Source organism: Taudactylus pleione, unplaced genomic scaffold (genome assembly GCF_031769625.1).
Source record: "Taudactylus pleione unplaced genomic scaffold, aTauple2 ptg001956l, whole genome shotgun sequence".
In the NCBI taxonomy this organism is placed as follows: Eukaryota; Metazoa; Chordata; class Amphibia; order Anura; family Myobatrachidae; genus Taudactylus; species Taudactylus pleione.
The window spans coordinates 5,309,269-5,335,949 of record NW_028286352.1 but is presented as its reverse complement, the minus strand read 5'-3'; the positions used below and the strand labels follow the sequence as shown (position 1 = coordinate 5,335,949).

General features: G+C 41.2%; 1 protein-coding gene across 1 annotated transcript; it reads left to right on the top strand.

Annotated features, from left to right (window-relative positions):
- Positions 1-26,681, top strand: LOC148436130 (embryonic protein UVS.2-like). The gene is made up of 13 exons (XM_088465280.1): positions 1-43; positions 883-942; positions 5,325-5,461; positions 5,549-5,664; positions 5,893-6,071; positions 6,175-6,256; positions 6,401-6,528; positions 6,910-7,025; positions 8,372-8,597; positions 10,132-10,250; positions 10,637-10,847; positions 22,928-23,280; positions 26,433-26,681. The coding sequence occupies exons 3-13, from the start codon at positions 5,360-5,362 to the stop codon at positions 26,679-26,681; spliced, it is 1,881 nt and encodes a 626-aa protein (XP_088321406.1). The 5' UTR covers positions 1-43; positions 883-942; positions 5,325-5,359.

Here is a 26,681-nt window from a genome sequence, read left to right as displayed (position 1 = left end):
GAGACACTGAACAATGAGAAGGAGACAGCAGCTTCCCATTCAGGTAAGAATTATAAGATAAAGTACAATCCATATTACCTTACATTACTTATATACTAACAAGAATATATATATATATATATCCCCTAATAATGAGAAATGCTTATTTACACCATCACAATCACTATCACTGGGATATACATTTGTCTAATGATAACAATATTTCATGTAAGTACCATTTAGAAATGTACATCAGTATAATGTAATAGTGTAAGAAATAGTGCAGTTATTACCACGTGTGTGTGTGTGTGAGTGCACTGACACTGCCATGGTGACTGCACCTTCTGTGGTTTGGTTACTAGAATGACTGTCACTATTGGTTACACATCTTATACTACTGGCTAGAACATAATGTAAATAAGACATATGTAACAAGGGTGTGACATTAATTACATTATAATTATATTTTAGGTGAAACTTCTAATATTTTTAGAAGACAATTTATATTTTTTTTAACAAAATAATAGAATCTGGCCGGAGTGTAATTTTGGTGAAGTTGTCTTATCAGTAGTCTATACAATCCCCATTACACTTATTACTGAATGTCAAAATAAAGCAATACTAGTAACTTACCCCTATCAATTACTTTGAGACACATATAATTGTAATTATAGCAGGTAAAACTGTGTCATGAGAGCCTATTCATAGAACATATTTATCTGGTCATAAGTAAGGACATGTATTGTATCTAAAAGATCATTGATAATATAACTGAAAGGAATGTATTTAGTATGATGCTGTTTATTGGTCTCCAACAACTGCAACATACTGTATGCTCAATGCACTATTTAGGTAAATGTAGTATTTATGGTTATTATATTGTATGTACATTACTATTTACAGTAGACACTGATGCCGGAGTGCAGGAAGGTACCTTCAGCAAGATTATTGAAGTCAACAAAGGTATAAACATACTACTAATGCTAAATATATATAAACTAGTTAGGTTAAGAACTCTGTTGGTTCCTTAAAGTCTATGTTGGTACATGAGTAGGCAGCTGAACACAAAGGAACCTAATCATAGAAAATAGGATTAAGACCAGGGATAGTTATAGAGTTACTCTGTTCTTCACCTTTTCCCCAAAACTGACAAAGAACTGCCCATTAGTACCATTTTTAGTAACTCAAATGCATGTCCTGTAATCCATACTATTACCAGTCAGTAATTGTGAAGGAAGATGCATTACATTAATCTCTACTGACTGTACTAGGTACCCCCTAGATGACCAGTGCAAAGGGTGAGTAGGCTGAGCTTTTATAAAATGGAGGAGAGAGTTTATTTTATTCATTTATTTATTTTACTCTACTAGACAGTAAGTATCCTTCCGCCCCTGTCCAGCTCCTTCCACCAGATGCCGGGGCTTTGTGCCCCTGCATGAACTTTAGTTAGACTCAGCAGTGCTAAGTTTCACTACTCCAGAAGGAGCAGATAAGACATTTTGGGAGACAGATGATTTTTGGATGAGCTGTCTCCATACCAGCGTAATGATAAATTGCTCCAGTGCTCACCACAAATTAGTATGTTAATTATCATGGTCCAGCCTTACCCCGATAATAAAATAGTGAATAGACCCTTTAGTAAGGAGTAGGGGTGTGCACCGGCCACTTTTCGTGGTTTGTGTTTTGTTTTGGATCTGGATCTTTCTTTGTGTTTTGGATCTGGATTGGTTTTGCCAAAACCTCCCTTCCGTGTTTTGGGTTCTGGGTTTTGTGTTTTGGATCTGTATTTTTTTAAAAAAGCATAAAAACAGCTAAAATCACAGAATTTGTGTGTTTTTCTGCTCCTATGCTATTATTAACCTCAATAACCTCAATTTCTACTCATTTCCAGTCTATTCTGAACACCTCACACCTCAAAATAGTGTTTTTATATCCAAAAGGTTGCACCGAGGTAGCTGGATGACTATGCTAAGAGATACGAGTGGGCAGCACAAACACGTGGTCCATCTAGGAGTGACACTGCAGTGGCAGACAGGATGGCAGTTTGAAAAACTAGGCCCCAAACAGTACATAATGCTAAGAAAAAAAGAGGTGCAAGATGGAATTGTCCTAGGGCCCTCCCACCCACCCTTATGTTGTATAAACAGGACATTCACACTTTAACAAACCAAACATTTCAGCGCCAGGGTCTGCCACACGACTGTGGCTGAAATGATTGGTTCGTTTGGGCCCCCACAAAACAAGCTGGCAATTAATCTGTCCCTGCACAAACTGGCTCTATGGAGGCAAGATGTCGTCCTCATCCTCCTCATCCACCGATTCCTCACCCTCTTCAGTGTTGTATACATCCTCATCCTCACAGAGTATTAATTCGTCCCCGCTGGAATCCACCACCACAGGTCCCTCTGTACGTTCTGGAGGCTGGTCTCCCTGGAAGAGTTGATAATTCATTTTATGAACATCATCTTCTCCACATTTTGTGGAAGCAACCTCCTATGCCTTTCGCTGACAAGGTTCCCGGCTGCACTAAACACTCTTTCGGAGTACACACTGGAGGGGGGGCAACTCAGGTAAAATAGAGCCAGTTTGTACAGGGACCTCCAAATTTCTTCTTTTTCCTGCCAGTACAGGTACGGACTGTCTGACATGCCTACTTGGATGCTGTCACCGATGTAATCCTTTAACAGACAGACGCACGCTTGTCGCTGCTGCTTTAAGGATGCAGGTGTGGCTACAGCCCACACATTTCAGAAAGACAGAAAAAAAAAGAAGAATTTTTTATTGTTTGTGGAGCACACTTTGAGGGTGTCACCACCCTTTAACAGACAGACGCATGCTTGTCGCTGCTGCTTTAAGGATGCAGGTGCGGCTACAGCCCACACAATTCACAAAGACAGAAAAAAAAAGAAGAATATTTTTATTGTTTGTGGAGCGCACTTTGAGGGTTACACCACCCTTTAACAGACAGATGCACGCTTGTTGCTGCTGCTTTGAGGATGCAAGTGCGGCTACAGCCCACACAATTCACAAAGACAGAAAAAAAAGAAGAATTTTTTTATTGTTTGTGGAGCGCACTTTGAGGGTTACACCACACTTTAACAGACAGACGCACGGTTGTCACTGCTGCTTTAAGGATGCAGGTGCGGCTACAGCCCACACATTTCACAAAGACAGAAAAAAAAAGAAGAATATTTTTATTGCTTGTGGAGCACACTTTGAGGGTTACACCACCCTTTAACAGACAGATGCACGCTTGTCGCTGCTGCTTTGAGGATGCAGGTGGAATCTAGATGGGATTTGGAACCGGGGACACACTACCTCCATCAATTGTCTAAATCCCACTGCACTAATGGCGGATACCGGACGCATGTCTAACACCAACATAGCAGTCAAGGCCTCAGTTATACGTTTTGCTTCAGGATGACTGCTGTCGTACTTCATCCTCATCGCTAGGGACTGTTGGAAGGTCAATTGTTTAGTAAAAGTTGTGGTGTTCCTACTTCCTCTCTGGGATGATGAACAACTCCCAGTAGCAGCAACAGCACTAGGAGGAAGTGGTTCTTGATCTTTCCCTATTTTATTTTTATCGGAGAAAGTTTGGTCCTCCATTTATGTTATATTGATATATACGTGCGGCTAAGGCGCACACAAACACAGAAAATATTTTTTTATTTTTGCTGGAGAGTAGTGCACTTTGTGGGTTACACCACCCTTTAAGAAATGAGCCAGCCGGCTCTTTACTTATGGGACACAGGCGCACGCTTGACACTGCTCCTTTGTTGATGCACGTGCAGCCACAGTGCACACAATTCACAAACACAGAAAATATTTTTTTATTTGGTTTGTAGTGTACTTTGGGGGTTACAGCACCCTTTAACTGTCAAGCCAGCCGGCCCTTTACTTATGACACAGGCGCACGCTTGGCACTACTTTGTTGATACACGTGCGGCTACTGCGCACACAATTCACAAACACAGAAAATATTTTTTTATTTGGTTTGGAGTGTACTTTGGGGGTTACAGCACCCTTTAACGGTCAAGCCCGCCGGCCCTTTACTTATGACACAGGCGCATGCTTGGCACTACTTTGTTGATGCACGTGCGGCTACTGCGCACACAATTCACAAACACAGAAAATATTTTTTATTTGGTTTGGAGTGTACTTTGGGGGTTACAGCACCCTTTAATGGTCAAGCCAGCCGGCCCTTTACTTATGACACAGGCGCACGATTGGCACTACTTTGTTGATGCACGTGCGGCTACTGCGCACACAATTCACAAACACAGAAAATATTGTTTTATTTGGTTTGCAGTGTACTTTGGGGGTTACAGCACCCTTTAACGGTCAAGCCAGCCGGCCCTTTACTTATGACACAGGCGCACGCTTGGCACTACTTTGTTGATGCACATGCGGCTACTGCGCACACAATTCACAAACACAGAAAATATTGTTTTATTTGGTTTGGAGTGTACTTTGGGGGTTACAGCACCCTTTAACGGTCAAGCCAGGTGGCCCTTTACTTATGACACAGGCGCACGCTTGGCACTACTTTGTTGATGCACATGCGGCTACTGCGCACACAATTCACAAACACAGAAAAAATATATATTTTTTTAGCACTTGGGGGGAGAACCCCTGACGGACAGAGCACCCCCTGGACAACACTACAGCACCCCTTTAGGACTGGGACACTGCACAGGACTTTGGAGTGGACACAGCCCCTATGGACAACTGACTGCACAACACTGTCCAGCCAGCCCCTATGGACTTTGAAGTAGTGGACACAGCCCCTATGGACAACAGCAGCACAGCACAACACAGCCAGCCCCTATGGACTTTGAAGTAGTGTACACAGCCCCTATGGACAACAGCAGCACAGCGCAGCACAGCACAGCATCACACTACTCTGCACTACACTACACTACACAGCCCAGCCAGCCCTAACTCCCACCCTCCCTCTTCACTGTCCACAGCCGAGTGAGAAAATGGCGCCGACGCGGGTACCTTATATAGGATCCAAAACCCGCGAGAGCCGGAAGGCGGGATGATGACGTTTTGCCTCGATTTCAGATCTGAGTCAGGCGGAAAAAATCGAGCTAACTCGGATCGGCCTCGGATCGGAGGGGGGTTGGGGGGATTCGGATTTCAGAAATCCGAACCCGCTCACCCCTAGTATGGAGGCACTGTAGGTGTGTTAACGAGCTAAGAAACATCTTTAATGGAAAGAAAGATGGGTATAACATCACTGTTATTATTACAACATAGGATTGAATAGTCTTACATAACTCTTATATACAGTAAACTAATGTATGAATTCTTCTTGTCCATGTAACTGGATAATGTAGATAACAACATAACTGTGCATGAAGGAGATGTGCTCATGAAACCTGGACGCAGCGCCATCAGCTGTACAAATTGCCTGTGGCCTAAATCTGCAGATGGGACTGTCCTTGTTCCATACATCTTAGCCTCTGTTTATAGTGAGTTATCTATTCCTGATGGTATCCTAAAGTAGTCATGATCACCTGTTGTTCTAATATAATAATATATGCTCAACTTCCTTTCTCTACAGATGACTGTCAAGTTGTTCAAAACTTCTATGCAGGAGTTTGAGACATTGACGTGTGTGAGGTTTGTACCACGGACTGCAGAGAAGGATTATATCAACATTGTCTCATCAAATGGGTAGGTTCTTCCATTATGTCTAAGTTATAGAGTAACACTAACTGAGAGGCTTCTGGTAACAAAAGCAGAATTTTCTATTCTTCATGATTACTGCTAACTCTCCATAAGAATTCTTCTGGAATGGGTGTGAATTTACCTTCCAGTGATGACTATTTATTTCCCTGTGTATATAAGTATACTGTAACCATTAAACAGACTGTCATACTGTACCTTCCTCACTGCTTCCAGTTGTACGTCATTTATCGGACGACATGGTGGAGGACAGATGTTTGGACTAGATGTTGCTGGTTGTATGTCCAGAGGAGCTGTAGAACATGAACTAAGTCATGTCCTGGGATTTTACCATGAGCATATGAGGAGTGACCACGATGACTATGTCACCATCAATTACCAGTATATCTCACCAGGTACTACGCACATGGCAAATGCTCAAAAATACTGATTGTCATACAGTTTTGTGTTGTTGCCATTCACATGTGATGTGTAGTAATGGGAGATTTCTTGTTACAGGTAATGCAGTGAATTTTATAAAGAAAAACACTAGTAACCTGGGTCTGGAGTGTGATTATAGCTCTGTGATGCATTATGACAGGTAAGCTGCAATGCACAGAGGTGCTACATGATAGAGGATGGTGCATGAATATAATTAGTGCACATTGATGTTATAACTGTCTCTATAATTCTGGACTGTACCGATTTTTACATGATATTATCATGTTTATTGTCTGTGTGACAGGTATGCATTCTCTAACACTTCCAAGCAACCATCCATTGTACCCAAGCTTGATCCTACCATAACCATTGGTCAAAGAAAAGGACTGAGTATCTTGGATGTTTCTAAAATTAACCAACTCTACCAGTGTAGTAAGTACAGATGTCATATAGCCTCATTTATAGTTAGGAGTAAATTTAGCTAATACTTGCAATGTCACACCTTAGCTAGACCATGTTGCACTGCAGGTGGTGGCGGTGGGGTCTCACGCTTCCAATCCCAACTCTAAAACCCAATATAAATATATCCTGGCCATTATTTGTATGCTATGCATTTGTGCCTCTTGTGTCACAATATGTTTTATGTAGGTGTAGACTTGTTCATATTAGTGGGATTGTTTCTTAACACAAAGTGAGGCCCATTACAATGAGTGGCTGTATCTGTCACATATGTAGCTCACCCTAGTAATATAACAACTCATTATACTTTACCACATCTATAGTCATTAAATTATATCACTTTCTACCTCTTAGGTGTTTGTGCAAATTTGCTTAACGATAAGAATGGAACTCTGACCTCAGCCAATTATCCCTCAGCTTATCCCAATGATGCCAGATGTGTTTTGTTGATCAGGGCACCATCTGGACAGGTATAGTAATGAATGGAAGGAGCATATACATATATATGTACTATACTGTATATGTACTACCCACTTAATTCAGATATCAGAACAAGGCAAAATGTTATCTTTCATGGACATCTCTGCACAGATATCCATGAAAGATGATACTGGCCGACTGCTCTGGGATAAAACCTCATAGAAGCCATCAGATCGACCCCCAGCTATGGGTAAAGACAGAGATGAATGGTGATTTGGAGCATTTGTGCCTGGGATTTATTTGGCCTACTATATCTGATGCTGCTTTTTTTGTGATTGATATCATTCTAACACACAAAGGGCCACATTTAATAGGGTGAGAGTTTGGAAAATGTGAGAGTTTAGCAGTAAACTCTCACAGTATTACATTGGATGAGTTGTATCTTCAAAATGGGAAAATATCTGGATGACAATTTAAATCATGACAGTTTTTTGAGCCTGAATAACATGTGAGTTTTCATGTTCTCGGACTCTATTACATTGGCCGAGTTTAAAAAGTGTGAGAAAACTCTCACTTTATCTAAACTTTCACAATATAATATTTGGCCCATAGTGTGGCTGTGACTACCTGTGGCCCCATTATATATATTTGCAGTGTATTTGCAGTGGAGTGCTCCAACTATGGACTTCACAAATATTTACAATTTATTTACGTCAAATGGAATGTGCAATGTGCTCCTTAAAGACTGTGGGTCTCATTTATTAACGAGTTGGCTGAAGCACCATTATAATATGCAATGAGCTTTATCATACACAACGAGTGATAAAGCTCATTGCATATTATAATGGTGCTCCAGCCAATCATCTCCTAACTGTCATATATGTTGAGCACCATTGGTTTGAGCACCAGTTATCATACCTAATTGATTACACCAGCTGGCGCAACTGGGAACCTTTTCTCTGTGTGCCTTATAGATTGGGCAGCTAAGCAGCTGTCACATCCTGGTTTGCTGTATTACTAGTGTGTCATTTTATCTAGGGATTATTGTACTAGCACCAGGTTCAAAGTATTTGGAGGTCATTCTCTGATACTTATCTGTTCTTTTTATAGTAATAAATCCTCCTAAGAATTGTATAATTTCCAACAAAAAAGAAGGATGTGGGGGGGAAGTATATACAAAGGTGACATACAGTATGATGGGTTGTTCTGCTCAATGCAAAGATGGAATTCTCCATTTAAGATTTCACAATACTCAAGTAAATAAGCCTAAATAAGGTGATCACATCCCCTAGTTTGGCATAAAGTGTGTACATTAAGCTACATATGATCTTATTTTCAAAATGAAATTACTAAATAAATAAGTTATTGCTGACTCCCTGATATGTCTTACATTAAGGCTACCCTGAATTTTAATGGCTTTGATGTCCAATCCTCACCTGATTGTGCATCTGACTACATCAAGGTATATGATGGTCCCAGTAAGACATCTCCTCTGTTGCTGGAAAAAACTTGTGGGACTGGACTGATCCCTCTAATCATTGCTTCAACTAACCAGATGCTGGTGGAGTTTGAAAGTGACAGCAGTGTTACAGGGGTCGGCTTCAAAACTACATATGGCTCAGGTATTGTACTCAGTTAAAGAAATGCTTAATGCTATAGTTTTCCACTGTTTAATCCTACTTATAAACTACTGATGTTGTCAGGTTCCTTGCACTGAATGGCAGTCACAGCATGGATGATTGTATCAATAAACTAGAACATGTAGCTCATAGCTAAACTAATTAGCTACATTTCCCAAGATAACATGAACCATCCACTTAATCATATGGTGACCATTTCCTGCAGAGACACTACTACAACTACTTGTCACTATCATCTTTGTAAGATCTCATCAGCATCAGAAAGTTTAGGCTGCTATTGTAATTCATGCAGTAACATTTTCCTATACAGTAGGAGTAGAAACAGGAGGAAAACTATCATCATACTATAATTGGTAACAAGTCCATGAGAGTCAGTTTTGAAAAAATGGATCTCAAAGTAGAAGAACTGACATGAATTAACTAATTAACCATTGACGTTTGATTGTTTTTAATGTTTCATTAATTAAGTAGCATGATTAATTTACTATATACTCATTTATAAAATTCAGTTTCCACTGTATATGGCAGTATTAGTATGAATGGAAACTACATCAAATCTGCCCTCACTAGCGCTCAATAGCTCCCCGTAAATATAAATTTGACCTTGTCCTGATATATATCTCCTCTTGCCACCTCAATATATCTAGAGACCTACTGTATAACTTTCCTATCCCTAGTAACCAGACTTCTCCTGCAGCGCTTCCCACTTGTGAGAATTCCTATCTCACCTGACCAACTCTTTCTCAGCGTTCACTACTTCAATTGGTCCCTCAAAAGCTATCTCTTCACAAATGCCTTCTTCCCCTCTACCTGCAACATCTCCTACCACTCATTCCTTTAGCCCCTGCCCTATCAACTTATCCTGCCTCCCTCTGCTGCCTACATCCAGAGCAAGGACCTCTCAACCTTATGTCTCACATCTGTCTCTAGCATCCATCCATTTACACATTGTCCATCTCCTGTGCTATCTCTTACAGTAAAACCATTATATGATATATACTTCTCTGGATAGCAAGATTATACCTGCTTAAAAATGCTCCAAGGTACGGGAATTCAGACAAACCCATATCAGCTATAAGCTGAATGGACATAATGCAATGTGTGATAGCTCAGGCCAAATCATGACAAACCAGTTCAATAAACTTCAAGGTTTAAACTCCTTCAGTCATAGTGTGACTTCTATCATCCTTTATGTATCTTTGTTTTAGATTGTTAGTTTCTTTGCCTATTCAGCACTGTGGAATTTCTGAAACCTTATGAATAAACTTTGATGATGATGATTAGAAAACCACAGGCACTTAGTAGTAGACATACACTTACAAACAGAATTGTTAATGAATTGCTGTCTCTAATCAGTAATTAGACCGTAAAAACATTTTTTATAGAACTAAGTACGTTTTATGGAAGCTTTGTCATGTATTCATCATATCTTAGAGAATTACATAGCCTGGTCCTTTGCTGGATTTTGGATAACAAATGCTGTTTGTTCTCTGCTTTATATCATATCTCCCTAAAGTACAATGTGGAGGGAATTTCTTTTCCTTTGAGAAGAACTTTACTTCTCCTGGATACCCATATGCATACAGCCCAAACATGGATTGTACCTTCAATATTACAGCTCCTCAGGGATATCGAGTAAGAATAGTTTGGTAGTTTAAGATAATTTGTGTAGTGGATTCAGTAATGTTATGGAAGCTTTATGTATAGATACATAGAAAGATAGAGAGAGAGAGAGAGAGAGAGAGAGAGAGATAGTGTCTCATGTGTGAATGTAGTCACCAGGCCAATATTGAGTTCATCGTGGGCTGTGGTATGATTGGTTAATAAAAATATTCTGCTTTAAGAATGATCAGTATAGATATGAAATTTACACACATATCTATGTATGATGTTATTATCAGATTTATATGCTCACACATTATGCCTGTGGGGAATATTCTAGCTGACTTTGGTATTTCTGCCGTATCTGCTTTCTGTATGTCTCTTTCATTAATAATAATTAATATTTCTGTGTATTACAGATATTACTGACTGTAACTGATTTTCACCAAGAGGACGCCTCTTACTGCATCCAAGACTATGTGGAGGTCCATTTTAGCTCTCGTGTGTACGGTCCATTTTGTGGTGAAGACGGATTTAATCCCATAACCTCCACTGGGAATACCATGGTGGTGATATTCCACAGTGATATCAAAACTCAGCTAAAAGGTTTCCAGGCTTACTACACCTTCAGTGAGTTTTACAATCCCATCTATTCACTACAGAACAATACTATAGGACATGATTTAACTTTTATGATATCATTCATTTGCTATAACTAGGTGTATTGCTCCTCACTGATACTGATTTATGACGTCACTTTCATTTACACACATCATATAGCTTTGTTGTAACCTCAGGTAGTCTGAACCCAGATGTTGCCTGAGCAGGGCTGGATTAAGCTTTGTAAGGGTGACTACCATGTAAATTGTCGAAATGATATAGTGGTGATGCTATTAAAAAGAATAATGTGTAAATATACCCAGCACTACAAATGTGTTAAACACACTATAGTGCCCCCAGTTCCCATTATTCCACTGTACTACCCACTCAAGTGATGTAGCTAAGTGTGGGGGCCCTGTTGGTAATCTGGCAGTGTGCCTGAACCAGACTATAGATGACACCAAAACTCTGTTCCTGTGCCTCCATCTTAATTTATGATTGCTGTCACCTGTGTTGAACTAGTTAATTGATAAGAGAGGTGCTTAAGTACAGGTGACGACAAACATAAATTAAGACAGAAGTCCAGGAACAGACCACTCCTGGAATGGATCATGTGGGAGGTATGCACCAACCCTTATCATCTCTCTGGGTGAATAAGGGTCAGCATGCTGATCACACCAACTAATGACGCTGTACATCCTCTTGTAGCTGGTGAGGATGGCAGCTGCTGTATAGCTGTGTGTGGCAGGAGGAAGAGGGAATACACTGGTCACATACAAGCCAGCTTTGAAAGATATATATTCATTTTATGTTTGCAAATAAAATAATAAATACTCTCAACCTATTAAGGTAGATCAGTGGTTCTCAAACTCGGTCCTCAGGACACCACACAAGTCACGTTTTGCAAGTCACCCAGCAGGTGCACAGGTGTAGTCATTACTCACTGACAAATTTTACAAGATCCACAGGTGGAGCTAGTTATTTCACTTGTGATTATGTGAGGACACCTGGAAAACATGCACTGTTTGGGGTCCTGAGGACCAAATTTGAGAACCTGTGAGGTAGATCATTGGCAGGATCAGTATCGCAGTTTTTCCACTTTTCTTTAACAAGTAATAATATAAAATAGCATAAAAAGCCTTTACAGGAATACAGTAGGATGATTTCCCATTAGAACTTGATGTTGTGATCCTATCATTTATATATCAGTTTAGTGTAAGATATTTTGTATAACACAATTTTTTAAAAGTACCGTAAATTATATTATATGGCCTTCTTGTCCACCAGCTTTTAGCCTCAAAAGAGCAGATGATTTTCTTACCCATCAGAAAAATAATTATAAATATTCTCTTAAACATTCCTGATTTGTCTGTTAATGGATATCAGAGTATAATACTATATTTGGATGTTAGTTCTTGTACTCTTATTGGCCCAAGTTTTCAGTAATACCTCAAAATTTGCTGGTGACGGTGTGATTACAATAAAATAACCACTAGATTTAAAGTATCAATTAATTTAAAGGCATAAACATCCTGGGTTTGTCTTTTAATAATTGCTATTTTACATCCAACATCTTTATTGTTGAAATTAGGTAAAGTAACTGCAAGAGTTGTTGAAAAGATGCAGGAGACAGCAAGTGTCCCTTCCTAACCCCTGTACAGTCCACTAGTTCTTTTACTCTTGGGGCATATTCATTAGGTGCGAGAATAGCAACAATCCTGCACCTGCGGGGTTTTTCCTGCAAGTGCAGCATTTTTGCTATTTTGTTGAGGGGTTTTAAGCCTCCTCCCCGAGGACTGATTAAGCTATTGGAAGTTTCCAATTAGCTTAATTAGTCCTTAATTACTCATCTTCCGAAGCGTAGTGTTCTTCCTCCAGCATCGGGATCCAGGTCTTCTGCAGCAGAGTGAGTATGTCAGTGTGCAATAGCGTTTGTTAGTGTTTGCAAGTGTGTACTATTATTATTATTATCCTTTATTTATATGGCGCCACAAGTGTTCTGCAGCACCTTACATAGTACATAAAACTAATAATTGAACAAAAAAACAACAAAAAACAAACAAGTAAATTACAGTACAGTGAAGGACATTATATACATTGCTGCAATAGTGATTTAAACACTCACAATAAGCAGCAGGGAGTTGGCAGAGACGTGTTAGGGGCCCTTATGAGGAGTAAGGAGTAGAAGAAAGTGTAAGGAGAAGCACATCAGGGAAGAGGTCCCTGCTCGTGAGAGCTTACATTCTAAAGGGATGGGGCAGACAGACAGGCGTGACACAGAAGGAGAAGATAGGGAGGAGAGAGTATTATGTTGGTTAGGATGAGAGCTGGAAGGCCTTGTTGAAGTAGTGGGTCTTGATAGCCCATTTGAAGATATGCAGTGAGGTGGAGAGTCTGATAGGGAGAGGGAGAAAGTTCCAAAGGTAGGGAGCAGCACATTCAAAATCTTGGAGGCGGGAGTGAGAGGAAGTAATCAGTTGGCAAGAGAGGCGGCATGCATTTGTTGAGCGAAGTAGACGGGCGGGAGTGTGAAGGGAGAGAAGGTCAGAAATCTATGTGGGGAGGATTTAGTGAGGGCTTTGTAGGCGAGTGTAAGAACCTTGAATTGGCATCTGAAGGTGAAGGGGAGCCAGTGTAGGGCTTGAAGGAGAGGGGAAGCAGATGTAGAATGTCTGGAGAGGAAGATGAGCCGAGCAGCAGCATTGAGGACCAATTGTAGTGGAAAGAGGTGGGAGACTGGGAGGACAGCTAGGAGAAGGTTACAGTAGTCCAATCTGGAGATGACTAGTGAGTGGATGAGGGTTTTAGTGGCATCCTGGGTGAGGAAGGGTCTAATCCTGGAAATATTTTTTAAGTGGAAGAGGCAGGACTGCGAGAAGTGCTGAATGTGTGGTTTAAAGGAGAGGGAGGAGTCAAGAATAACTCCAAGACAGCACACTTTGGGGATAGAGGAGATAGTTGTGCCATCAATAGATAAAGAAATTGTGGGAAGTGAGGTAGTGGAAGAGGGTGGGAAGATGATCAGCTCAGTTTTAGACATGTTAAGTTTAAGAAAGCGCTGGGACATCCGTGAAGAGATAGCAGAGAGACAGTTGGAGATACGGGTAAGAAGCAAGGGGGAAAGGTCAGGGGTGGAAAGGTAAATTTGAGTATCATCAGAATAGAGATGATATTGGAGGTCAAAAGAGTTAATGAGTTCACCTAGAGAGGATGTATATAGGGAGAAAAGGAGAAGTCCAAGAACAGAACCTTGGGGAACTCCTACTGTTAGTGGAAGTGGGAGGGAAGAGGAGTCATGAGAGGAGACAGAGAAGGAATGAACAGAGAGGTAGGAGGACAGCCAGGAGAGGGCAATGCCATGGAAACCAAGAGAGTGAAGGATTTGCAGGAGGATAGGGTGGTCTACAGTGTCAAATGCAGCCGAGAGGTCAAGGAGAATGAGCAGAGAGTAGTGGCCCTTGGATTTGGCAGCAAGGAGGTCATTGCTGACTTTCGTGAGGCCAGTTTCAGTGGAGTGTAAAGAATGGATGCCAGTTTGAAATGAGTCAAGGAGAGAGTGGGAAGAAAGAAAGGTGGTAAGGCTTGTAAGGTGTGTATGAGTGAGTGTGGGTGTGTATGAGTGTGTGTGTGACCCCCAGTGTCTGTAACCCCCCATGTAAGTGTATACCCCCATAATGAGTGCTGGGAGAGCAGCCCTTGCACCTCGCTGCAGCCCTTGGAGCCTCCTAGCTGCCCCAGGACAACCAGCAGCCCCCTCCCCAGTGACAAGAAGGAGGGGAGGCCACTGGGAGCCACAAAGACCCACGGGCAGGTAAGTGTTTTTTTTTCTCAGAGCGGAAAACCCTGCAACCACTTTTTTTGTTATTGGATACCATGGGTATCTGGGGAGCACTCACCCTTGGTAATCCAAAATTGGGCACTAGGTTTTTTTCCTCGCTAAACTTTGCACCCAATTAGATATACCTAATAGTATTGGAAATGTAACCATATAAATCAGTAACTCATATTAACAACGACACACTTGTCAGTTGTTGCATATAATATTGTTATGTAAAAAGTTATTATGCTTATTATGTATGATGCAAATACAACACTGTACATGTGTAACCATTTTATTTTCTAACTCGTGTTTATTTCTCTCTCATTACAGTATAATGGAGGCGTATAACACAATGTTATATCATAGCAAAAAACAATCACTAATGGTGGAAATCAACAGAAGTCACTGGAGTAAAATCAATATTATAATTACCTCTCTATGGGAAGCAGCAAATCTGTTTAATTCTCACAAATCGGTGTGAATACAAAATATAGTTTAATCATTTAATAGAAAATGATATTGATAGCTTTCTCTTACTATGAATTGATTACATTGTAAGGACAGTAGAATATACAATTAATAAAATGAAAATAAGATGAATTGTACAGGTGTGTGTGTATTTATTTATACCATCATGTTTTATAGTCAGAGATTCTAATAAGTGAACTTCACAAAAAGGTAAAGTATTGAAGAGGTTGACCCCGAGTTACATAATTAACGAGTAGAAGACATTTCTGTACTCCATAAATGGGATTTTTCTACCAGGGAATATCAGAATATTAGAAGTAAATAAACCAAATGCACTAACAAGCCTGCGTTTCGTTGACCACCCCCTGTCAGCACCCCGAATGCTCATGATTAATGACTTCAGCTTGATACAGAAGGCCTGATTCAGAAGTGGATGCTAATGCAGACACTACTGTGAATTTATGCTAATGCCGCAGCTGTTTCCTCCAGCGCTAACCATCGGGAGGCATGCCCAGTGCTTGCGCCCGATGTTTTAAATGCATCCACCTCTGGATCAGGCCCAGAGTCTCCAGGAACATAACTTACAGTACTAGCGATAGCTCAGGGATAATACACTGTTGCACCACTCAAATTTTTGTCTTCCGCATTAAATGATTTGATATGGAGGACTATGCTACAGCAGGTGCAAGAGGCCATCAGAATATTAGAAGTAAATAAACCAAATGCACTAACAAGCCTGCGTTTCATTGACCACCCCCTGTCAGCACCCCGAATGCTCATGATTAATGACTTCAGCTTGATACAGAAGGCCTGATTCAGAAGTGGATGCTAATGCAGACACTACTGTGAATTTATGCTAATGCCGCAGCTGATGGGCTCTCTACTGAGATGCCCACCAGCAGCGGTTTAAATCCGCTGAAATGCGCAAATAGTTGCACCATCGGACATTAGAGCAACCCTATGGTTGGTCAGAATGTCTAACGGTACATTGCTGCCAGTGCCAGTGGAACTGTGTCTTCTGACACACCCCCAACATGCCCATCAATGGAAATCACCTCCAGTCACTGCCCAGGAGCAGCTATCAGAATTGCTTAGATCTCGATGTAATTCCAATCTGTTTCCTCCAGCGCTAACCATCGGGAGGCATGCCCAGTGCTTGCACCCGATGTTTTAAATGCATCCACCTCTGGATCAGGCCCAGAGTCTCCAGGAACATAACTTACAGTACTAGCGTTAGCTCAGGGATAATACACTGTTGCACCACTCAAATTTTTGTCTTCCGCATTAAATGATTTGATATGGAGGACTATGCTACAGCAGGTGCAAGAGGCCATCAGAAACGGGCTTCTCTTCTCCATAAGCATGACTCAGAATAGCATGGACATGTAGATAGATGCCCAGGACAGTCCAACAAGAAAGATCTCTTGTGAGTGTTTACATGGACGATGACAGTAGCACCCATTTCATGCAAAGCGAGATCCAGCAAAGACCCATCAGTATCGCTCATACTGTAACTATGCAAAGATGTGTACATTGCCCGCAGTGCATGAGCTGTCTGGTAACACACACTATTGGCATCCATGTGATGTACCTGACTCAGAATCAGGCCCATTGGGATAGATGTACTAAGCCTTGGAGAGTGATAAAGTGGAGAGAGATAAACTACCAACCAATCAGAAAGGGTGTGTGGGAAATACTGTTTTGAGTTGGGAGGATAAGTGGCATGTGACGATTGATGGCTGAGGGCACAGGCAAGCAGGGTCATTGCCTGGAGCACCATAGCTTTAAGGGGGCAGCCCTGCACCCTGCCTAAACAGAAGCACTAACCACCGTCTGGCTCCAGAAAACTCCATCCTCCAACCACCCATTGGTGTTATTGGTATACGCTCAAGGGGAGGGAGCAGAGGAGGGAAGAGCTGTGACCGTGCAGAACAGGGGGCGCAGAGAAGCCTAGTTCCGGCCCTGTATGTGACTACAGTACATACACTGGGGTAAACAGGGTTGGTAGAGTGAAGCTTTGTCTAGGGCATCTAGAAACCTAGCACCGGCCCTTGCACCACATAACCTGCAGCTATTATAGATACACCCATACATATAAATACAGAATGTATTGTTTGGTACCCCACCAAAGTATAGTACAAAATGTGTATTTTCCTCTAAAACATTGGGCTTTGGTGTAAAATTTGACAAAAAAAAAGATTGGATAAGTGAATGTGATTGCAATATACTGTACTCCATCCCTTCATTTTGTTATACTCAATTGTCTGGCAGTATAGTAACACTAAGCATGTACCAATCCCAATTAATACACTGTGAGCATCATTCACTGCGTTTATTGCAATATTGCGTACGCACGCAGTTCACCTGCAATAGCAAGCCAATCCACAGCGATCGCAATGCAAACTCAGCACTGCATAAGGCAACCACTTACCTTACACACATCCATAGTGCTTAGCAGAATAGTGAAACCATCGGTAAAATGGAGTACTATCTGACCCATGAACACACTTGCACAAGCCCTGACCTTACTCAGAAGTTGCTAACAGTCACGCATGCTACGAGGCCTCACACTGCGTATGACATTGCAGTTGATAATTTATGCATGCCCCTGCAATGCACTAGCATGCCTGCGTTTTCCCGGGCACCCCCTTTCACCACCCACAAATAGCACTTGCATGCTGCAGATTCGCAACTGAAAACTCATTAACCATTTTCTGGCACGCCAGGCAGGATTTTCCCCTCACGTTTGCATTTGATGTGACCAATCAGAAATGGCCTCTGGGTGGCTGCTGGAAGGTAACTTTCCAGCAGCTGCCCATCTCACATGGCACCCAGGCCCCTCTATACCTTTGGATTCTGTTATTGTGTGCCAATCAGCCTGGCAGCACCCTCCAACTGGCAGCTTAGCCAGGCCCCACTGTAACTCTGCACCTGGTGGCTGCAGAAGAGAAGCTGCCAGGAAAATATAAACTTAGGAGCACCTCTTACCCATTTGGTAGCATCGATTATAAATCTATATTGATTTTCTGATATATTGGTAACACAGGCAAATTTTTTTTACATCAATGGCAGCCCTGAGTAAACATCGTTGGCCCTCATTCTGATAGTCATGGTTTGCACATGCACAGAACTCAACCATCAATTGTTAACCATCAACGGTGTTCGGAAGATAGTTTAAAACCATCAACCATCGATGGCTGATGGAGCACTACAGTATACCATAAAAATGACAACTAATATTCTCAGCGCCTGAATTGCACCTAAGAAAGGAACACCTGCTGCAGTTATAATGAGGGAGAAAAAAGAGGGGGGAATAACTGCGCTGGTTTCCTGAATGTATATACTATTAAAACAACAAAACTATTACCTTTAAACCATCACCTAGATAAAGAGACTTGTTAAATGTTATCTGATCATAAGGAGAGACTTTTAGTTTGGTACCAGTACATTTCCAATATTCACCTCAATAGGTGTATTGCTGCTGGGACACTTTTTTAACACTGACAAACACAGAGACTTTTTATCAAATGTTGTTACCAATAAATAACTTATGTATTCATTTCAATTGGAGTGATTCGGACTGTAAAGCAGCCCATACATGGTGCGATGAATTCGATCGATCATAATGATCAATCATGCTCATCGTGTGTTGTTTCTGCACCATGCCGATGCCAATGCGTGTCCGCACTGTCATCTAGCTGGATCGTAGATCTTATGGGAAAACCGTAACATTATGAACTATAGTGTACAATGAGACACACATTGTATGCTGTTTATCACATTGCACATGAGATGCATGTAGCACAGACCAGGGAGATCCATGTTACTTGCATCTGTGAGACCCATCTGTGCTCCTGCGGTAAGAAAATAAATAAAAAAACCTGTGTATAAAAAAAATGGTGTAACACCCCCCCCCCCAAAAAAAAGTGCAACCAGCCCTGGGCTTTTAGTGACCCAGTGCAGGGTGTGCTTAAATTCAGGTGACAAATGACGTAGGGGCACTACTAGCACTGGGCTAGTCAGAACCAGCCATGGTTGCGAAAATACAGGGGACAAACAATGTAGGGGTCCCCTCGTATTCTGCGCAACCAGCACTGGGCTCTGATCTGGTACTGGTTCTGGAAATACAGGGGAAAAAATTAGTAGGGTTCCCCTGCATTTTCCAGAACCAGCACCAGACTTTTTCTAGCGGGGGGCTGATGCCACAGCCTGAGGAGCCCTTTCACTGGTCCCAAAGCCACAGCATCAGCCCTGACTGCTAGCCAACCCAGGCCAGAGATCCCTGGGGAACCACCCAATAAATGTTTCCCCCTTTCCAGGGCACCACAGGCCCAGGTTGATAGCCCAGGGCTACCCCTAGCACCCCTGGGTGGTGGGTGCCGGGTTGATTATGTGGTGTAGTGTAAATAAAGAATAGCAAAAATTGTCTTGTAGAACTGCAGGTCATAGCAAGCCTCCCCCACATGCTGGTACTTGGAGGACCACAAGTACCAGCATGTGGAGCATTAAGAGCCCAATGGTACCTGTAGTTCACTTGTAAAGAAATGTTTAAATAAACACAAGACACACGCCATTAAAATAAAGTTTTAATACAAACATACACACTCACACATACTCACCTACATCACCTGGAGTGGTCCCATTCTCCCTGTAGGCATCCATGATCTTCTTAAAATAAAAAAATGATCAAACACAAACTACACATTAAGTAACAACCAGGATGAGAATGTGTTACTAACTATGGTGCAATATATGAGTGTAGCCGGCACAGCACATAAGGACTTTATCCAGTTATAGTCACCATGTCAAAGGCAGTCACACCCACTTTACTTACTCACTAGTAGGCAGCCTCTCAGGTGGAGTAATGCATCCTATGCTGAGTTATTACCTCATCTTGGGTAATATACTGTAACTATATCGCAGAATGTCTGTCCTAATATTAACCTAAAGCTGGTAATTGTATGGCAATAACTAAAATCTCCAATACCATTAAACTTGGCTAGAGAGAGCTCAGTGGGTGTGTTCATCATGAGTCTCACATTCACATCATGTGGCTCGTTTCTCTATTATACAGTGGTTTCATCAGAGGAGGTTACTAATCATCATCAGCAATATTTCAACTGGTCTTATTAAAAACCACAGAGAACCACCTCCACTATTTTATAATCCATTCTTAATATCACTATACAGTATTTAATCACTTGAAATGTTATTATTATTATTATTATTATTATTATTTTTATTTTATTTTTTATTTTTTTTCAAATTCTTTTTATTGACAGGTTTCTAGCACAAGGTACATAGTACACAACCAAAATATTTCAATATAACAATAATGGTACAACATAATAGAAAGAAGAACAAATCTTGTATAAAATTTTCACATAGTGGTATTGAAAACATTCAAAACAAATGTGAACAGATAATACATATAATAATCCATAAATTTGCCAAATTAGTGTCAAAAAGGGTTCCCAGAGTTTAGTATTTCCATATTATACCAGGATGTGAGAGCAAAATATTTCTTAGGGAATCTCTTAATGTAGCTGATAGAGTGTGTATATAAGGAAGCCAGGTGTTGAAGAATTTCCCTGCTAGTTTCTCTTTTTGTAAAGTGGTGTTTGTTCAATCCATTGAAAATAGGAATGAGAGCCTAGGATATATTAGTGAGATAGGGATTGGTTCAGGGGTAATCCACTGGGAAAGTATGGTTTTCTTTGTGGCTGCAGCTAGCTTATTAAGCAAGATGCGGTTACCTTTTGTCAAATAGTTGAGTGAGTACTTGAGTAGATTCCCCAAAAAGCCCAAGTTTTGTCAATATTGAACTGGATTTTTAATTCGCTAGTGATATAGGTTTGAAGTGATTCCCATATTGTCTGCACCTGTGATCATATTGTCTGCACCTGTGGACAAGTCCACAGACAATGTACAATATCCGCCTCTGGTGATCTGCATTTGCAGCAGTTAGATGTGGGAGCATCTCCAATTAAAAATGTTAACTTGGGCGTAAAATAGGATCTATGTAGAATTTTTTGATGCATTTCAGTGTATGAAATAGAAACTAATTTCTTGTCCAGTTTGGTGTTGGCCTCCAAAATCTTATTTATTGTAAGTTTAGGGAAATCTGACTGCCTTTTCAACAGTCCCACATTACCAGACTCTAAATTAAGCAATGGTCGGGAGTGAGTGTAGATGAGAGAAGTGGAAAAGGAGGACCTCATTTTACGTTGCACCATCCCATCCAACCAACAATCCCTGTCTTTATTGGTTAGGGATGAGAGAATAGTTGATATATAACTGTTAGCTTGTAGAAATGTAAATATTGGGAAAATTAGTGAAGGATATTTCTCCTGTATCTGGGAGTGGGTGAGGAGAGTGAAGGTCTTGTCTTGTAAAAATTGGTAAGCCTAATGAAGACCCCAATTATACCATGTCCTAAAAATCAGAGAAGATTTATATGGAGCAAATTTATCATTACCACATAAGGACAAAAAAATAGAGGAATATCTTGATGCCTTTAGTTTTAGATGATTAGCTCTCCACTGTTCTGGGATGGCCTGTGGGGGTGTGTTTAGAAGTGATACTAAATCCCAATGTGGTGAAAAGGTTTGTTCCAGACCTAGTGTTGTATATGTATTATAATTATAACCTCCTATCCAGTATAGAGCAATTCTGTAATTAGCTGCCAGCGCATAGGTGCGTATGCAGGGTACGTTAAGGCCTTCCATATCTTTTGATTGTCGCAGCTTAAATAGAGAAACTCTTGGACGTTTCCCATCCCAAATAAATTTAGATAATGTTTTATTAAGTTGATCAATAGCATATTTGGGTGGCATTATAGGGAGCATTTGTAGTACATATAAAAACCTCGGGAAACAGATCATTTGTATAAGTGACAACGGCCTGTGTATGTCAGAGGGAGATGGACCCATTTTCTAAAATCAGAATAAGTTCTAATAAAATGAGTTAAGTAAAATTAGAGTTCAGCCAGGGATCAGCCATCCCTTACCGTCCCGCCGGCTTCCTCTAACTTCCCAGGCAGTCAGGTGGCTGGTGCGGCGATGTGGGAGGTGCTAAGCATTCTCCCTGATGCTGGTGTGTCGGGCGGCCTGGTGTGCGGGGATCGGAGTCTCCGTCATGGGTGCTGCCATGACACTTCCTCTTCTGACTTGCCTTCCTTCCCTGACAGTCTGGCTGGTCAGCTGACGCTGTGGTCCAGCACGCTTTTTAGGATTTTCAAACTATTACAGAGGTTTATACCAAATTTCTCCACACTGATGTTACCTATTACTAGTTTCACAAGAAAGTGTGCCAGCCCCACCCTTTGGCCGGATACTGCCATACAAACCTTTCAAAAATTAAAAAAAGCTTTCTCCACTGCACCTATTCTGTGCCAACCTCAATTGGACAAACTGTTTACAGTTGAGGTGGATGCCTCTTCAGTAGGGGTAGGGGCAGATCTGTCTCAAATCTCAAGTGACGGTAAAAACCACCCCTGTGGGTATTTCTCTCATAAATTTTCCTCTGCTGAAAAGAACTATGGAATTGGTGATCAAGAGTTACTAGCAATGCGGTTGGCTTTAATGGAATGGCAGCATTTGTTGGAAGGAGCCAACTTTCCAGTTACCGTTGTTACGGATCATAAAAATTAAATCTACCTCCAAACGGCTCACCGTTTAAATGCTAGATAGGCCCATTGGTTCTTTTTCTTTTCAAGGTTCAATTTAAAACTGCAATTTCATCCAGGCAGTCTAAACAAAAGGCTGATGCCCTCTCACGGTCTTTCTTGTTCGAAATCATTAATGTTCTCGATCAATTCTAGATCCTATGGTCTTCGCCTCTACACAAATTTTGACTCCTCCTCCAGGGAAAATTTTTGTAACCTCAGAATTACGGAAGAAATTGCTAACTTGGGCTCATAGCTCTCTGTTCGCTGGTCATCCAAGTATCCTCAAAACTTACAAATTCCTTGAGCGTTCCTTTTGGTGGCCCACAATGAAAGGGGACATTAGAGAATTTATTCTATCATGTGTGAAATGCTCTCAGCATAAGGTTCCCCGTAAGAAGGCAGCAGGTCTCCTGCGACCCCTATCAATTCCAGATGCTCCTTGGACCCATATATCCGTGGACTTCATCTCTGAACTCCCATGCTCCAAAGGATACAATACCATATGGGTAGTGGTATATCGCTTTTCAAAGATGGCACACTTTATTCCATTGATGGGTCTCCCTTCTGCTCCTCAGTTGGCAAAAGTTTTTGTTAAAGAGATATTCAGGTTACATGGACTTCCAAAAGAGATCATCTCTGACTGCGGAGTCCAATTCGTAGCTAAATTCTAGAGAGCCTTATGTAGCATTTGCGGAACTAAGTTAAAATTTTCATCTGCCTATCATCCACAAACTAATGGGCAAACCGAAAGAGTTAACCAAGAGCTGGAGACCTTTATAAGACTCTTCGTTTCTTCCTCACAAGACAACTGGGTGGATCTATTACCTTGGGCAGATTTTCGCACAACTTCAAATATCACACTTCCTCCAAAGCCACTCCTTTTTTCATGGGGTTTGGGAGACATCCTCGAGTCCCAGGTTTTAAAATTTACCCACAGTAGAGGCTCCTGCAGTTTCTAACTCGGTGGAATCTTTTGCAACCATTTGGAGGAGGGTTCATTCTTCTCTGAAGCAATCGTCTAAGAACTAAGAACTAAGTCTAAGAACTATAAAAAATTTGCAGATAGACGACGTGTCGCTGTTCCACTGCTGAGAGTTGGAGATAAAGTCTGGGTGTCCTCCAGGAACATTCGATTAAAAGTACCCAGTATGAAGCTAGCCCCACGCCTCATTGGTATTTACTGTGTTCACAAAGTCATCAACCCAGTTGTGTATAAATTGGAGCTCCCTCCTCAACTAAGAATTTCCAATACCTTTCATATTTCTCTGCTGCATCCTCTGGTGTTGAATTGTTTTCAGACTTCTGCTCCCAAGTTACCTCAAGTGCAAACCTCACAAGGTACAGAGTTCGAGGTTGGGAAGATTCTAGACTCTTGGTCTACCAAATCTAACAGCCATCAATATCTCATTGATTGGAATGGGTATGGTACTGAGGAAAGTGCATGGATCAGAGCCACAGACGTTCATGCACCTCAAATGGTTCGAGTCTTCCATATTAAATTTCCTGGTAAGCCTGGTGGGTGTCTGGTGTCCACCCTAAAAGGGGGGGTACTGTCAGAGTTCAGCCGGGGATCAGCCATCCCTTACCATCCCACCGGCTTCTTCTGACTTCCCGGGCAGTCGGCAGGCTGGTGCAGTGATGTGGGAGGTGCTAAGCATTCTCCCTGATGCTGGTGTGTCGGGCGGCCTGGTGCGCGGGGATCGGAGTCTCCGTCATGGGCGAGTGTTCGTTTCTCCTTTTCCCGTGGGCTTTGGTCACCTAATCAAAAGACCGCAAATGATTCAGTTTGATACCCTGCCATCTATACTCCTTTAAAAAGTGTCAAAATAGGGGGTCAAGTGCCAAGTTAAATAATAGTGGGGAGAGTGGGCATTCCTCTCTTGTACCTCAGGATAAATTAAAGTAACTAGTATTCTGAGCATTTATGGTCAGGAAAGCTCTTGGTGTCTGGTATATTGTGTGAAACACATGTAGATATTCAGGGCCAAACTCCTGAAGTTGGAGAATTCTGGTTAAATGGGACCAGGAAACTCTGTCAAACACTTTATCAGCGTCACAGCTGACAACTATATTTTCTTGTTCTAGTAAGTTATTTGTGTGAAGCATGGCCGCCAGTAAAGTGCAGACATTATGTACAGAGTGTCTGTTTTTAAGGAAACCTGTTTATGCTGGGTGTAATAGTTTAGGTAATATCAACTGGAGGAGAGAAGCCATAATTTTTGTAAAGATTTTGAAGTCTTGATTTAACAGAGAAATTGGTCTGTATGAAGAAACAAGCGTTGACTGTTTGGTTTGGGGATCAGTATTACTCTGGCAGTGTTAAAATCTGGGGGAGCAGGGTTGCCGGTGAGAATAGAGTTGAATAGCGTAGAGAGATAGGGTTGAATCTGAGAAGAAAGGATTTTATAATAAGCGGCCGAACGGGTGGGTAGGGACTTAATAATTGTGTGTATTTCCATTTCTGTAATTGGAGATATGAGTAATTCTCTATCTGCCATGGAAAGTGTTGTGAGTTTTGCTTGTTCCAGAAATGTTAAACCTTGAGTAGGGTCATCAGGAGGAGCTGTATACGAAGATTCAAAAAATTATAAAAAGAATTTGTTCATGTGTTCTGGGTCAGTTATGGTTACACCTTGAGTTGTTCGGAGGGAAGATATGCGTTTATAAACATTAGAGGATCTTGCCAAACGAGCTAACAACTTCCCTGGGCGATTACCCCATCTGAAAAAATTGTTTTTCTGCTATGATAAATGAAGTTGTGCTTGTTCGGCGCATAGTGTGTCATAGACAGATTTTGCGTCTTTATACAGCAATCTATGAGCCTCTGAGGGATTAACCAATAAATTCGAGTATGCCTTTGTTACTTCACGAGTAGCCTGGGAAAGTCTCTGTTGGAATTGTTTCTCTTTTGAAGCCACATAGGACAACAAATGACCTCTCAACACTGGCTTTGAAGCTTGCCAAAACAGGTTAATGTTCTCAGTGTGAACTTGGTTATTTTGTGTCTAATTATGAAAGGATTGAAGTAGATGATTTTTAAAATCGTCAGAGGAGGCTAGACGTTGGGAAACCTCCAGCTGACAGAGTTTTAGTGTGGTGTAGTTAAATAGATTGTAAGACTAATGGGTGTGTGGTCAGAGAAAAGGATTTAAGCAATCTTTGAATCTTTGACCGTGTGTAACAAAGAGTCTGATATGAGCCAGTAGTCTAGTCTAGAGAAAGATTTGTGGGTGTGAGAAAAAGGAAAATTCTATAGAAAGGGGGTGTAAAAATTGCCATGGGTCCAATAATTGTAGTAACTCAATCATTAAAGATAATGTGGGTGGGGCATTACGAGAGTGTCCTGTTTGTCTGGGACCACCTGAGGTATCTAAGGAAGGATCAAAAATGGCATTTAAATCCCTGCCAAGAATTAAAGAGCCCTCTGTCCAACCCTGTAAATGAACAAATATATTTGAAAAAAAGGTAGCATTTGGGCCTGTAGGGGCGTAAACACAAGCCAAAGTGAACATTTCATGTTCAATATCAACTTTTAAGAACATAAATCTTCCCTCGGAGTCTATCCACTCATCTTTAATCTCATAATGTAAAGATTTGCCAAATAAGTACACCGTGAGATTTCGTGACTTAAGATGCACATTTGTATTCACTAATCCAGGTGTCCTTTAATGTGTTAGGGTCATCCGCCTTCCAATGTGTCTCTTGCAAGAACACTACATCTGGGCAGAATTTCTTTAAATGTTTTAATATCTTCTTTCTCTTAATTGGTGTAATCAACCCTTCCACATTCCAAGAGACTAATTTAAGAATGTTTTTGGCAACAGTATCAGAGACAGCACTATTAGGTGTCATCGACATCAACCAATACCCAGTCTATGGAAATAAGATGGACGAAGCCACATTATAA